At 42.8% G+C, this 16378-nt stretch overlaps 1 protein-coding gene across 1 annotated transcript in view; it reads right to left on the bottom strand.

Moving 5' to 3' along the window:
* ADAM12 (ADAM metallopeptidase domain 12) overlaps window positions 1-16378 on the bottom strand; it is a 465263-nt gene that overhangs the window by 40562 nt on the left and 408323 nt on the right. Inside the window, exons 15-17 of the mRNA XM_066601144.1 lie at window positions 15456-15564; window positions 15150-15348; window positions 6040-6117 (exon numbers count right to left, since the gene is read on the bottom strand). Coding sequence (XP_066457241.1) covers window positions 6040-6117; window positions 15150-15348; window positions 15456-15564 — 386 coding nt within the window. The remainder of the gene's footprint in view (window positions 1-6039; window positions 6118-15149; window positions 15349-15455; window positions 15565-16378) is intronic.

Consider the following 16378-nt stretch of genomic DNA (forward strand, 5'->3'; position numbering starts at 1 on the left):
CTTTCACAGGCGGAAATTCCGTGGGAAATCTCGCGGCGGAATTTCCGCCCGTCTGCAGGCGGCCTTAAGGAAAGGTTAATGAGGAGAAAAAAGATAAGAAGATAGTCGAAGAAAAGAATGGGAAGAAAGAAAAATAAGGAGAAAAGAAGGAAATAGAAGGATAATAGGGAAAAAGGACAATAAGGGAGAAAGGAAAAGTAGCAGGAGAGAAGGAGGAACAAGAATGAAACATTTTTGTCCATCTATTTGCCTTCTTTTTTTCCCTTCTTCTTCCTTCTTTTTCCTTCTCTTTTTAGTGGGTTTGACTGAGATGAAGGTTCAGATTCTTGCCAGACTGAACTTTTAGCAAAGTTCAACCCAAAATGGGGGTCTACTGTTTTCGTTCGCTCAACACTAAAGATGACCTATTTTTATGGAGAAGCAGAGAACACAGTTTATATGTGAAAGTATGGGGAAGGGTTCTTTACAGTAAGAACAGTAAAGCTGAAGAATGCTCTTCCACTGTTAAATACAATGACAGCACTTATAGTAGGACTAGAAATGTTGACTTACGGAGTTTTAATTGAGTAGGAATGAAGGAAATGATCTAACTGCCCACTTGGGGTCTGAATTGGCTACATTGACTTTGTGATTCTGTTATACCTTCCTCAGGATCAAACAGCTAGGTCTGAGATCAATTGAACTTCATGGCTAAGTGTCTATTTTCAACCTATATAATTATAATATATAATATTAATATATAAAATTAGTAATTCATACCGCCATATTTATTTGAACTCTGATATTCACTTCATCTCCATTATGTGTGGCAGCTATTGGGTGACTAATCATTGCTGCGGACAAAGTTACTTTGCATTACTTATCTTGTAGTGATCCTGAGTAATGCCCCTTTTACATGGGATGATTCTCGATAGAATGAGGTCATGAGTGAGTGACGTCACTGCTAGTTGTTCGCGCTAGTGAAGAATGTTTAGACAGGCAGATCATCGCTGAGAATCGCTAACTTCTCGCTCAGTGTTTCACATTCTGTGTGAAACACTGAGCGCGGACTGTTTACACGAGAGACGCTTTGCAAATGAAAAGTGAATAGATCAGTCAGGATAAGTAATGTATGTACACAGTGACTCCACCAGCAGAATAGTGAGTGCAGCTCTGGAGTATAATACAGGATGTAACTCAGGATCAGTACGGGATAAGTAATGTATGTATACAGTGACTCCACCAGCAGAATAGTGAGTGCAGCTCTGGAGTATAATATAGGATGTAACTCAGGATCAGTACAGGATAAGTAATGTATGTACACAGTGACTCCACCAGCAGAATAGTGAGTGCAGCTCTGGAGTATAATACAGGCTGTAACTCGAGATCAGTACAGGGTAAGTAATGCATGTACACAGTGACTCCACCAGCAGAATAGTGAGTGCAGCTCTGGAGTATAATATAGGATGTAACTCAGCATCAGTACAGGATAAGTAATGTATGTACACAGTGACTCCACCAGCAGAATAGTGAGTGCAGTTCTGAAGTATAATACAGGATATAACTCAGGATCAGTACAGGATAAGTAATGTATGTACACAGTGACTCCACCAGCAGAATAGTGAGTGCAGCTCTGCAGTATAATACAGGATGTAACTGAGGATCAGTACAGGATAAGTAATGTATGTACACAGTGACTCCACCAGCAGAATAGTGAGTGCAGCTCTGGAGTATAATATAGGATGTAACTCAGGATCAGTACAGGATAAGTAATGTATGTACACAGTGACTCCACCAGCAGAATAGTGAGTGCAGCAATGGGGTATAATACAGGATGTAACTCAGGATCAGTACAGGATAAGTAATATATGTACACAGTGACTCCTCCAGCAGAATAGTGAGTGCAGCTCTGGAGTATAATACAGGATGTAACTCAGGGTCAGTACATGATAAGTAATGTATATACACAGTGACTCCACCAGCAGAATAGTGAGTGCAGCTCTGCAGTATAATACAGGATGTAACTCAGGATCAGTACAGGATAACTAATGTATGTACACAGTGACTCCACCAGCAGAATAGTGAGTGCAGTAATGGGGTATAATACAGGATGTAACTCAGGATCAGTACAGGATAAGTAATGTATGTACACAGTGACTCCACCAGCAGAATAGTGAGTGCAGCTCTGGAGTATAATATAGGATGTAACTCAGGATCAGTACAGGATAAGTAATGTATGTACACAGTGACTCCACCAGCAGAATAGTGAGTGCAGCAATGGGGTATAATACAGGATGTAACTGAGGATCAGTACAGGATAAGTAATATATGTACACAGTGACTCCTCCAGCAGAATAGTGAGTGCAGCTCTGGAGTATAATACAGGATGTAACTCAGGATCAGTACATGATAAGTAATGTATATACACAGTGACTCCACCAGCAGAATAGTGAGTGCAGCAATGGGGTATAATACAGGATGTAACTCAGGATCAGTACAGGATAAGTAATGTATGTACACAGTGACTCCACCAGCAGAATAGTGAGTGCAGCTCTGGAGTATAATATAGGATGTAACTCAGGATCAGTACAGGATAAGTAATGTATGTACACAGTGACTCCACCAGCAGAATAGTGAGTGCAGCAATGGGGTATAATACAGGATGTAACTCAGGATCTGTACAGGATATGTAATGTATTTACATTGTGACCTGACAGCAGAATAGTGAGTGCAGCTCTGCAGTATAATACAGGAAGTAACTCAGGATCAATACAAGACAAGAAATGTTTCTTTTTATGCAGTTTTGGCTTGGGGGTTCCTTAGGCCCACTAGAGGACATGATTCTGAGAGCCCGACCTCCACCTATACAGAACATGTGCACACCCACTTTTAATTATACTGAAATTTTTGTTATGAACATTGTACACACAGGATGTACCTTTAATAAGATCTCATAGGTTATTACTGAACCCATAAGAAATAGACCCTAGTTGTATGTGATTGGCTCCAAAGTCACCTCCAAATGGGCTTGTTTTCTACAGGTCATTTGGCAGCCATTATTGTATCATGTCTGGGACTCTGGTGGGTCAGTCTAGCCCTGTTTTTATGTAGATTATCCCAATATCTAAATGATTAATTTGATATTCAGAGACAGACTTCACAATAGAGGACGACTCAACCACTTTTTGTCCTTCATAAATTGATGGAATTTCTATTAATTTAAAGGGGCACTTACTTTTAAGACAGCTTATGCTCATCTACTAGCTTGTGTTAGTATAGTCATTTCTGTAATATATGAATATTAAAAATTGTGTTGCTTTACCACTGTAAATCACGTTTGAAGTGGCTTCCAATAGGGGTCTCCCTTTCAGGTTCTTCGCAATCCACTCCCTGTCATTAGGTACACAGCTTCTATAGTAACAAGGACACAGGGATGTTTCCATGGGAAAGGGGGGGGGGCTATCTTCACAGGCACCTCCTGTACACTCACTGGCTGCAGGCTGACAGATCTGCAGACACTGTGATAATCTCCACAGTCTCTGCCTCAGTGGTTGTTACAGTGTCTCTGTGGGCACACATTGCACACACACATAGTGTGTTTATTACCCATTTGGCCAGAATGTCTCTGAATGCCTGATCATCCTGAAAAAGCAGAGGTGCGAGAATTCAGATACTGCCTCCCTGCTGATCACACCAGAGACACTGCAATGCAGTGTGGGAAGTAAGGGCAAGGAAGTAGAGGACATGAACTACTGGCAAAATGCTAGACTTGCTACATGCCCCCTGAAAGTAGATTGCAGACAGCAGAGAAACAGAAAAATGGGAAAGACCACCTTAAAATCAGAATACACAGACATGAAACAAACAGCAAACAGCAGCGAATGAGTGGGTAAGAAGAACCTGGTGGATTTTAGAAAACTTGTTGAAAACTCAGGTACACTTTAATGCATAACATCTCATGTAGTGTTTCCTTAGTTCCTATTTCAATAGGTTCTTGTTATTTAGCACTTCTCTCTATAGAGATAGTTTAGCATTTATGCAAGAGGAAGACCTAAAATGAGAGTAAAATATGTGTCTCCACATACACTACATGTTATGATGAGAAATATGCTTCAAAGTCAACCAAGACAGAGCTCTGTGTGGCGCTCACCTGCTCAGCATGGGGGCCCTGAAATGCCTTTTAAGTTATTTTCTCCATGTTTATTTATTAGCATCAGGAATGGGGCATTCTACTTTTTTTTTGCATTACCTGCGACGTATTCAACCATCCTGCTTAATCCTGCATTTGATGTGAGTTTCATGCCTAAGCATATTTTAATGCTCGTCTCCTCTTTAGTTCTGCTTTTTGCTGCGGCTCTATGTATCTAAATGCTATGTATATTATGTGTATGTGTATGGCTCACCATCTTCATGGACTACAACTAGGACTGGACCTGTACGTATCCTAAGCAGAGGCATAACTTGAGACGCTCCTGGTCATCTCGCATCTATCCAAATGCTTCCAATAGTTTTCAATGGTAAAAATCGCACGGCACGCAATTTTAAAAAAAGATCCCATAGGAAATAATGGACGATTCCTTACGAGGAATCGCCCAAAAACAAGGCATATTTGTTGCAGACATGTCTGTAATCAGCTTTGTTCATTCTAATAAGGTTGCTTCTGCAGCATGCATATGGATTGTTGGAAGCTCAATACAGATGAATTAATTAAATTAGATCTATGCCTGTAGTACCAGACTGGGCCACTGCAATGTTGACAGTGCTATCTTTACTGACAGAGGGCCCGGGGATCAGCTGATCAGTAAGGATCCTGAATGATGAATCGATGAACTATTTATGACCTATCCTCAGTATAGGTCATCAATAGTAAAAAATCCTGAAAGCCCTGGACTAGCTCATTAAGTGTCTAACATATATTGGGTGGTTCTTGACTTTTGATTCTGCCTTAATGGGGCTTGTAGCATAAAGGCAAACCACATGGGTTAATTGGGTCCTTACAGAGAAGGGGCCTAGCCATGGTTGTTCCCATATGCTTTCATTTTGGGTGGTGACTTCCCTTTAGAGAGGAACTATAAAGTTAAGGCCCGTTTACACGCAAAGACAATCTTTCAAACGATTGAAAGATTGACACTTTTAGCGATCATTTTGCATAAAGTGTTAATAGACACTAATATCCATTAACACTTTATCACCTTCATTTGTGTTGAAAAAGGGCCTCCGGGAGCTGTTTGCAGAGCCCAGCATGTGGACTGAGCTCTGCACACAGCTGCTTTGTTTTCGCACTGGCTGCCGGCAGAACACAATGTAATCTCCGGCACTAGCTGAGAACACAGCGTGTGGTCTGTTTTATCTCTCTCTGGCTGAACGATGGATTTTAAGCTCACCTTAAAATCATTGTTCAGCCGAAAAGTGCATCATGGCCGCGTTTACACGCAACGATTCTCGCTCATCTGCTATCATTTGAATGAATTTTAAGTGATAATTGTTGCATGTAAATGGGTCTTAGGCAGACAAGGGAGTGGATAATTGACCCAAGGGTCATCAAAAGCAGACCTCCACCATGCCCTTCTGTCCTGGATGTCCAAAACTGGCACCAGAATGCCTGTTTGATAAATTCTATTGCCCCCCCCCCCATCCCATCTCTTCTATGTATGCCCCTGTCCACCTCATAGAGTACAACACACTGCAGCAGCATACAATATTCCCGCATGGCAGACTGAAGGGCATAAACTGCCAAAGAGTTTTTTCTCTGGAGAATTAATAGATAAGCAGTAGAGAAATGAAATGCGACCACTTCCATTGTGAAAGTGTAATTTCTTATCAGCATCCACATTAGCATTATATGTAAATGATCGTGTTGTAGCAGTGCGAGTTCTTCCATTGTCACGTTATCATTTCATTACTTGGCTCCAGTTAATCATTTGCTTATATTAGCTCGCCAACAGAATATGGCCTGTGATTAAATGTACAAAGAAATACTCCTATCATTCAGCAGATGCCACTTTCCAAGAACCGGTCCATCCTGCCAAATACCTGATAAACCTTGTTTGGAATACTTACTCCGTGTCCGTGGCATTTAACCGCACAGTCGTGGACGCCAAATACGCTGATGTTCTGACACTGACGATTGAAACACATCTAAAGGGAAGACAGAAGGTAATGTAACTGTGATGCAAAGAAGTACTGATGATATCCTTGCCTATCCCTTTAGTACTACGCTTCGGTGCTCACAGAATAGGGGATACCCATGATTGGTGGGGGTCCGACCCACTAATCTCGAGAACGCGGATCCTGAAGATCCCCACATGAGTTGAGTCGAGGTCGTCCATGCCCATCGGCACTCCATTCATTTGGATGGCGTGCTGGAGTTTGCCAAGCATTTGCACTCGATGCTCCCATTGATATGAATGGAGTGGTGGTGTGCATTCGTGACCTCTGCTCGATTCATGCAGGGACCGTCAACACCTCCGTTCTCAGGAATGGTTGGGGTCCTAGGAGTCAGATTCCATTAAACATAGAGTTATGTGAATATGGGATACGTTAGAACTTGGCACAACTCCTTTAAAGGGAACAGGTCTGTATCTTTGAGCTCCATAAACTATGGTATGGGGGGGTCAAAGATGAGCAAACGAGGCTTCTGGGGAGCTACTTTTTATACTCAGTGGGTGCATTGCTTCAGTGCTGTGACCACAAGAAATCAGCGCACACAGCGTGACTCTTTTCAAAAAGCTGTGACTCTCATTGATCTCTATCGGAGAGAGCAAGCACATTGACTCTTTTCAGAAGACTTACTGTGTGCGCACTAATTTGCTTCCAGCAAGCCCCATTCCCTCACCTTTGAACTCTATAACTTAGTTTATAGGGCACAAAGGTGATGACAGGTTCCCTTTAATGCTGAAGAAAGAATTTCCCTAGTTGTAGTAAGCTTCAGATTCCTTTTGCTGCCCTAGTACTGTATTCTAGGGTACTGTTGTATCTTGTCTCCACCAGAAGAATGGGTGGAGACAAGCTGCTCGCCCCCAACCAACGCCCACAACTTCATTGGCTGGGCCGTAGAATCTGCTGGTCCGTGCTCCTAGCTCTGCTGTTATAATTTCCCTGGCGACCTTCTTCCCTACCAGCTTCGGCAGTGTAAGTTCCCCCCCAAATCCCCCGCCTCCTCCTCTTCATCTATTGCATTCCCCCGCTGTCAATATCCCTGAGTCGGCAACCGCTCAAGCCTTCCCCCGGCGACCTTCCCTGCCAAAATTGGCACTGTAAGTCCCTGCTCCGGCAAGGTCGGTCATTCACTATCAGTCTCCTCGCCCCTGGTTTTCCATAATGCTTGCCATATGTGATGGCACCGAAGAGATTGACAGTGCAAGAGTCGGGAAGGAGACAAGAAAAAGCAGTGGAGTGTCATTGCCCCCAGTGCTCTGCCTTCTTCTCTCGTCCCTGCTCTGGTGCAGTCTAGTGCAGAAGCCAGTAAGGGCACAAGGGAGAGCTGCCATGGGGTCAGTGGTATGACGAGGCGAGAGGGGACAAAATGGAAACCCATTCTCTGGCCTAGCCAATCAAGTTGTGGGCATTGCTTGTTGGCGTGCAGCTTGTCTCCACCTATTCTACTGGTGGAGACAAGATACAACAGTACCGTATTTTAGTACCCTGGCAAGAGGTAGAGAGGTGTGTGTAGGTGCCCCACTGGCACCCAGCACATGAGGAATATACTCTAACAGCCCCCCAACTAGGTTTCTGCCTAGCAGACCCAATATTTTCAAGGCCAGTACTGCCTATGTCAAACATACCCCTGTTCTAACTATATCAAGAATGGTCAGGTCACTTCCTTCCCCAAAACCAGCACACTCCTCTCCTGCTGCTCACATTTCCATAGTCTGATTGGCTAATTATTCTATGCAGAGTGCGCAGAAACAGATGATGTTGAATATTGTATGCAGTAAAGTTTTCAGACTCTTGTCATATTCACCTTAAAACGAAAATAATATGTAGATTCATTTGGTTACCGACTGCATTAACTCAACGTCAGTTTTTCTCGCTTAGTTAAATTAATTTTTGATAGCCCGCATAAATACAGGCTGGGAAAAAAAGTAATGATGTTCTTTGAACTTAGCAATTAACAAGTGCCTGGAAACGGAGCGTTCGCACAGAGTTTGGAAATTATACGTGAATTGATATATTTAAATGGAATGGAAATGAAACGCGATGACAGAGTATCTTATCATGATGGGGAGTAGAGTCAGGGCCGCTGATAAAGATTAGGACTGCGAGACACAATTAGCGGGAAGTCACATTATGATGGGGCCAGAAGCACAGGTTTAATCAGAGGCCGTAAAGGTGGCCCTCAATGGGCTTATTAAATCTGAGATGATTAGAGTGATATACGCAAAAGGATTATGTCTTATTAATATGAAGGATGAAGACCTAAACAAGTAGCAACCAAAAGGAAGGGCAAACAAGTCTGTTAGGTCTTATTGGGCTGAGCTACAATACAAGACATGGCCTGTGGACAAGGGTGGCGCTGTTTTGGAGTTAAAAAACTGAACTTTTTTTCTAGTTCTGGAAACTCAATTAACCCTTTCCCACTTCATGGTATACATGTATGTTATAGTTGGAAGAGATTCCCATGGAATGCTGCACATTTAGGCCTTAGTCAGACGGGCGTTTTTTCGCGCGATTTGCGGATCGCATGACGGATGCGCATCCGCAAATCGCGTGACCGTTGCGCGCAAGTCGCCCGCAAATCGCCCGAAAATCTGCTCCTAGCCGCGTTTCATTAGAAACGGGCCGGAGCTGTCCAGCGCATTGCATTCAATGGAGACGGCAATAGAGCCGACTCCATTTAAAGCAATGCGCTGCGGGCGAGCGCGGGATGAATTGTCGGGAAGGGCTTAAATATATAAGCCCTTCCCTGCAATGCATCCTAAAATGTGTTAAAATTAAAAAAAATTGTATACTCACCTTCTCCCGGCAGCCGGAGCTCCGGGCGGCCGTCCTGCAGTGGGTGTGAAGGGGGTGTGAGTCAGACCTGCCCCCTGATTGGCTCAGCGCTGAGCCAATCAGAGGCATGCCTCACTCACACCCATTCATGAATTCATGAATGGATGTGAGTCAGACCTGCCCCTGATTGGCTCAGTGCTGAGAGGCAGCAGTCACTCACCCATTCATGAATTCATGGGCTGTGACCAATCAGAGGCAGATCATTCAGCAGGCGGGGATTTTAAAGCCCCGCCGGCTGAATAGTGCCAAGAAGCAGTTCAGGAGAACTGACAGCGGCCGCGGCTGGACTCCGGCTGCAGTGGAAAGGTGAGTATACATTTTTTTTTTATTTTAACACATTTTAGGATGAATTGCAGGGAAGGGCTTATATATTTAACCCCTTCCCGACAATTCACCCCGCGCACGCCGGCAGCCCATTGCTTTCAATGGAGCGGCTGTATTGCCGCTCCATTGAATTCAATGGGCAAACATCGTTCTTCTCTGCCACAGCTGTTACAGCTGTGGCAGAGAAGAATGATTTGTCTTCTATATGTTCTCAATGGGGTCGGCGCTGCTGCCGCCGGCCCCATTGAGCGCATATAGAGAAGAGAACAGTAATCGCAGATCGCAGATAGGTGCGATCTGCGATTTTTTGTTCTATAATTTATCGGATGAGCGCATAAAAAGCGCTCATGTGTCCGATACCATTGCAAAGCAATGGTTTTATAAAATCGCCGGACGCATGCGCAAATCGCGGCTAAAAACGCCCGTCTGACTAAGGCCTCAGGGCATATGGCAAACACCAATGCCAGCCATTAACCGCTTACATGTCACAATCAGTATTGATTGAGGCATGTGTGAAGTATTTCCTCTGTGACGTCATCAGCCCTCCTCCACTAAATAGCGAAAAGTCAATGGGTTTTGCAGCCAGAGGCCTACCTAACAGTAGCCTCCAGGTCTAAAAGGGCTTCCAATGCAAAGTAAGAATGATAATACACTGCAATGTATTATCTGAGTGATCATAAGATTACAGGTTCAAGTAGCCTAAAGGGACATTAAAAATGGTGAAAATAAAATAAAATTATTAAAAAAGAATTCACAGAAAAAAAAAATGAAAGTAAACCCTTTTCAGCGCCATATGTTTGATAATATTGTATCCATAATGACTCGTATAGACAATTGAAATCACTTTTTATCCCACACGGCAAATGCTATAAAAAGAATGCAGCCATGGAAAGAAAAAAAATTCCAAAAAAAGGTTTCCTAGTAGAAAAGCTTAAAAAAACATAAATAATATTGGCATCGTTGTAATCGTACCAACTCGTAGAAAAAAAGTTATGTCATCTATACCGCATAGCGAATGCTGTAAAAAAAACAAACAACAGGATTGGTGTTCTTTCACCCTGCCGAACCTAAAAATTTATGAAAGTAATACATTGTATGAACCCCAAAATGGTACCAATAAAAACTACTGCTCCTCACGCAAAGAAAAAGCCCCAAAAGGCTTTAATCGATAGAAAATAATAGTAAAGTTAAGGCTTTACAAAAGTGGAGATAAAAAGTATAAAAAATATATCACCCGGCTCCCTGTCACGTACCCCAATAGCACCATGATTTAGGGGACATGGCAGGTTACATAGAAGTGCCATGGAAGAGGAAATAGCAGCTGCTATGGGGTCCCACTACTAAGGGCAGGACCCCTCTCGAACTACAGGTAGCAAACAGAGGGGTGAGGAATTAGTCCAAGGGTCATGAAAAAAGTGAGGAATGGGGAACAAACACCAGGCCCTCCTGTCCTGAGTGGCAAAGTCTGGCACCATAATGGGGAACCCATTTTGATCGCTTGCTTAGGGCCCGCTTACCTCCATAACATAACATAACTGTTCTGCAGTATCTCATGTTTATTTGGAGCTGGAGATCTGAGCTGGGATACTTACAGTAAATGTTGATGTTATGAGATGGAAAAAGTTATTAGTGTACAAGTCTAATCTTCTAGACTGTGCTCCTGTAAAAATGATACCATCAGCCACGCTAACACTTACCAATCATTTGCTGGCAGTGAAAATCAATTCTACGTGCCAAGATGCTGTTGAAAACCCTCTCTGCAGACCTCACTCACCTATTACCGTGTAAGAGGCAGCAAGTTTATAATGTTCCTGGTTTTGCAGAGAAAAAAAATTGGCAGAGCCTGGGAAAGTATTAGAGGAACAATCCAGTGAAAACTAATACACTGTTTTATGCTCAATACAGGGTCTGCATGGGTGGGGCATGACCAAGGGAATCATGGGATACCAAATAAAGAACTACTGTGTCATGCTCCGCCCCTGCAGAACATGCACTGGGAATAACACAGTGAATCAGTTTTTCCATGGAGTTTTTTTTAACAGATTGGATTCAAGAATGAATCGTCATGGGCAGGACAGGTATCTAAATTAACTTAAAGGGAAATACCAATATTGACTTTTACTATATTTATTAGACTCATAACACACAAGAATGTTGCCATACCTTGTCCATGTCTGAGTTAAGAGTATTTATACCTGAGACTTTAATGGTATATACTGTGGATGTACAATGAAAGTCTGATGAAGGTAGGTGCCGCCACTGGGACCCATACTTATCTCAAGTTCTGGCCGTCTCTGTCCCCTGCCCAGTGGATGGTGGTGATTTGGATTTTCAGAAACAGCCGAACAGGCTTCACTGCGCTGTTTCTGTAATTCCAATAGAAGCCGATGAGACTTATGGAAACAGCGTAGCACAGTGAGCTATTTAAGGTTTCCATAAGTCCCATTAATTTCTATAGGAGTTATGGAAAAAGCATATTGAAGCCTGCTTGGTTCTTTCCATAACTCCTGATCACCCTCCTTCAGCCACCACATTCAGCCAGGCTGGGGGCAGAGAGGGCCAGAACTAGAGATTTAATTTCTGATAGTGGTGTTGAAAAATGATAGCGGTGATGTGATTAATTGCCTATTAGGTCAAAAAAAGAGTTTTTCTTCTAGGCCACTTCACCTTGCCCATTGTCTTAAAGGAAAGGGTCCTGGGAATGCGGCTCCCGTGTCCCCCCTATTTCACATTCGAACATCCATTCTCCCATTTATGTAGTGTACTGGGGCATGGAGCCGCTGGTCTCAATGGTTCAGACAAATAGCCAAGCGTTGTGCTTAACTATCTCTGTCTGCCCACAGGGGATGGGTAAAGACTGGATAAAATGACCCATCACCAGAATACCCCTTTAAATAAAAAAAAACTGCCGTCACTAGGGGGACCTCTCTGCACACTGATTTATCATTCATTGGGAGCTCTATAAATCTCTATGCAGTAGCTCCCTCTAGTGGTGGCTGCAGGCAGAGTTTTATCATTTGACTTGGGTGAAAGGGAAGGAGGGAATTTGTTGTTTTTTTCCTGATCCCAAGATTTAACACTTGAAGAATTCTGCATCTATTTACATTAAATAAAATGAATTTACGGCTATACAGTCCTGCTCTAGATCTCCACCATTAATGCAATCTCAATAGTAATCCATATATTACTTCTATAACTACCAGTATATTAATATATAATTTTAAATATTAACTACTAAACCACTCTAGACTCCAATGTTATTAAATTAACCCATAGCCACCCAAGACCACTATGGATAATGTATATTAATATTAGCTCCTTCACCACCCTAGGACTCGAGAGATAGTATTTATTGCTAAGCCACTCTAGACCACCAGAAATACTGAGAATACAATTACTAACCCCCCAAAACAATAGTAAATACAGAAAGTTGGCAAAAGGGAATACAATCGGGATTGGAAGGGAGCTTTGCCATCTCCGTAATGGGCACCAAGGCATTTGGAAACCCTTCCAATAAAACTCTGCTAAGTTATCTGTTCTTGTAGCCAATATTGTTCATGGTCTCCAGAAGCTTTTGGATCATAATTAAAGGGGCTATGCTAACTTATAAAGTTATCCCCTATCCACGGGTTAGGGCATAACTTTATGATCAGTGGGGGTCCAACTGTTGGGATCCCCACCGATTCTGAGAATGAAAGTCTGGTGGCCCCTGACTGAATGGAGCAGAAGTCATTCAGACACAATGCTATTCCATTCACTTCAGTAACAGGGCTGGAGATTACCGAGTTCAAGCACTTCAGCAATCTCTGGCGCAGTCATTGAAGTGAATGCTGCAGCAGTGCACCTGTATGGCATACGCTCCATTCACTCGGGGACTGACTGGACCTCTGTTCTCAGGATCATGGGAGTCCCAGCGATCAAACCCCCACTGATCATAAGGTTATAACTTTATAACTTAGCACAACTCCATTAAAGTCATCTTCTATCTTCAGGACAAAATTCTGTCTTGGGGCTGGATAGAATGGGAGGGTATATTACTTGCACGTGTTCTTCTCTACAGCTCATCTAGTACACCCGTTCCGAGTTTCATTTTCAGCTGTCCAAGTTAGCAGCTACAGTTTCCTAACTACTTGATGCCCAGTGTGCACTGCTCTTTGATTGATCAGCACTGATCACGTGAGCAGCCCTGGCCAATCAGAGAGCAGGTATAGTGAATTGGTAGTCTAACACTACCAATACACTATGAGGATTAGGTAGTAGGAAGACTGCGTTGGCCATCTTGGATGTGACCCTGAACCAGCGGATCAGACGGATGGCAGAGACGAACGAGTGCAGGTAATATACTCTCTTCCCCTCCAATACCAGGACAGAATTTTGTCCCAAAATTGGTCGCTTTAAAAGCTATAATAGTGGGAACTCAATAGATATAATGAATTAGAGACTTGGCATTGGAGGACCTTTAGTAATTCTTTAAGATAAACTAAAGATCGCCAGAAGCTGCATAAGCTTTGCTTCTAGAAAAGTGAAGAGTTAATCATCTTCATACTATTTCTTCATTTAAATAGAGCGGACGGCACATTCTGCGTTTGGATTATCCTGCAGGCCGGACTGTGCAAGTTTCCAACATTAGAGCATGAACAATGTCTCAGTTTTGTCTAAAATGATCACATTTTATGCTCAGCGGGGAAAAGAAAGCTTGAAATCATCCATTCCCAAAGACAGATAATGCCCATGAAAGATGCATCCCAGCAGAAGGAAATAAAAGGCTCCAAAAGAAAATGAAAGGAACTTGAAAATGATGCATCAAAGCTCTCCCATCCACTAACCTAACAAATCACTATATTAAATGGAGTTGCATGCAACGAATATTCAAAGTGGACTCTTGGGTGCACTATCTATGAGGCAAGGTGAAGCGGACTATTTTAACAGATATACAACCCATACCACTTTAAGGAAGTAGAGGTCTCCATTTCACTTTTTGCCTCAGTCAACAAAGAGCCTAAGAGCATCCCAGGGTGGACAAGTACCATACATACACTGGAGGAAGTCAGTTATATTCTCTGTTGCTGACCTCGCTTGTTATATTGACCTTGCTTCTGTCTGCTTCATGCTCCAAATTCTGGCCTGTTGTACAGAGCTGAACCCCTTCTGTGTGACCCAACCTTTGACTTCTTCCTCAATCGGAAGTTGTGCTGCCTGCCTTGATCAAGTTTGTTTGACTACACCTTGGTTCACACGCTCAGGTACTGTGCCTTGTAGCGTTGGTGCCACATCACTGGGACAACTTCTAGAGAAATGGCCTGGGAACCCACAGCGAAGCCCACATCCTGATTGGTGGGGTTAAAGGGTGAAGACCGGGGTTCCTCAGGTGTCGCCACTATGTTTGGCCTTAAGCTAAACCAGTGTGTGACTCGGTGGATTCATGTCTGCGGATCCGAACAATATTTCATTATGGTACAGCGGGGTTGTTGAGCCGGGTCTTGAGGTCAGGTAGGAACTTTCAAACGTTGATCCAGGGATTATTCTGATGGCCATTATGGAGTCGGGAAGGAATTTTTCTCCCCAAATGGGCTAATTGGCTTCTGCCTCATTGGGGTTTTTATGCCTTCCTCTGGATCAACAAGGAAGTGGGTGGGGGGTTGGAACAGGCTAAACTAGATGGACATTGTCTTCTTTAAGCCTAACATACTATGTTACTATGTAACCTTTCTAATTCCTGTTAGACTGATGCACAATGTTGTGACCTTTAAGACCCAAATGAAAATTCGGAATTTGATTTATAAACTGTTTTGGTAAAATGCAAATATAATTAAGAACGTCTCATTGAATAATCATTATTTGGATACACTTACTTTTCCATGTCCGCACTTTGTCCCAGCCAACACTAGACCTGGGTCCGGCATATCATCCCCCAGATATACATGGGTACCACGACATAGAATTTTGCCACCTTCTTGAAGGGGGATGTTGGTTTCTATAGAGACAGCATTGGTGCCAATTACGGGCCGGCTTGCGCCCCCTTGACACTGTATTTTTCCACACTTGGTATCTCTTAGAAAACAAACACGAAAAGATTTTGTTCCACACCATCAAGTCTAAAATCACCGGCAAATAACATTATCCTATAATCTAGGTAGAAACATAAAACTAAAACCTACCGGCTTTCACACTTCATAAAAGATCCAGCAGTGTCTTTCCCGCAGTTTCCATAGGGATCTCCTACAGAGTTCACTCTCTCAAAGCAAATACCTGGGGCGGGCTTGGCACCTGAAATATCAGAATATTAGCCAAGTGTTAGTTATCGCTCTAAAATCCTCGTCTGATGTTCTGCAGATGGTGACATCTGTTTTAAGACGCAAAGCATGAAAATTGTTGCAAATTTTATGAGATTTGCAAGATTCAACGTAACACAGATTTAATTAGTAAAGATCATGTCAAGTTAAAATAATGGATTCTTTTCAGTTTGCTCCTATTAGCATAATGATTTGGTAATAGAGGCACATAGCCTCATTTCAGTAAAGCTAATCATAGTGGGTAAGTGAATTTTAAAGACCAGGTAGAAGCAATTGGAAGAACTCTTGGCGTTTCTCATCTATAACAATAAGATTGACTATCATCCAATAAACCTGGGCCAGGGGAGTACTGTTTCATCTTGTAGAGAATGCCAAGTTGGCGTAAGTAGTCTTATAAGCCGTGCAATGCTCCCCTAGGAAAAAGTGTATGCAAATGAATTCTTATTGCAGGAAGGAGGGAAGCTGTCTAATACCGCCCTATAAGTAATTGTCCAATCCTTTAACAGGCCTTGCAATATGATCCACATGGAGAAGATTCTGGTTTGGCTTATATCCTAGGTCGTTGCTTCGTAAAGGGTTAGTCATTAATAGCTAGCTTCCAATTGGTGTAAACTCTGTAGTTGGTAAGGAGCTCTGACTAGCGCAGATCCCAGTAGAATCAGCCAGGAACAGCTTACTTTATCAGTATCAAAACAAGCAACACGTTTCAAAAGTTGTACTAGATTCTTACTCAGGTAGGATCCAGTTCAGGTTCGAAACGTGTTGTAGAGCATTTTGTTTTGATACTA

This window comes from Eleutherodactylus coqui, chromosome 4 (assembly GCF_035609145.1).
Source record: "Eleutherodactylus coqui strain aEleCoq1 chromosome 4, aEleCoq1.hap1, whole genome shotgun sequence".
NCBI classification, from domain to species: Eukaryota; Metazoa; Chordata; class Amphibia; order Anura; family Eleutherodactylidae; genus Eleutherodactylus; species Eleutherodactylus coqui.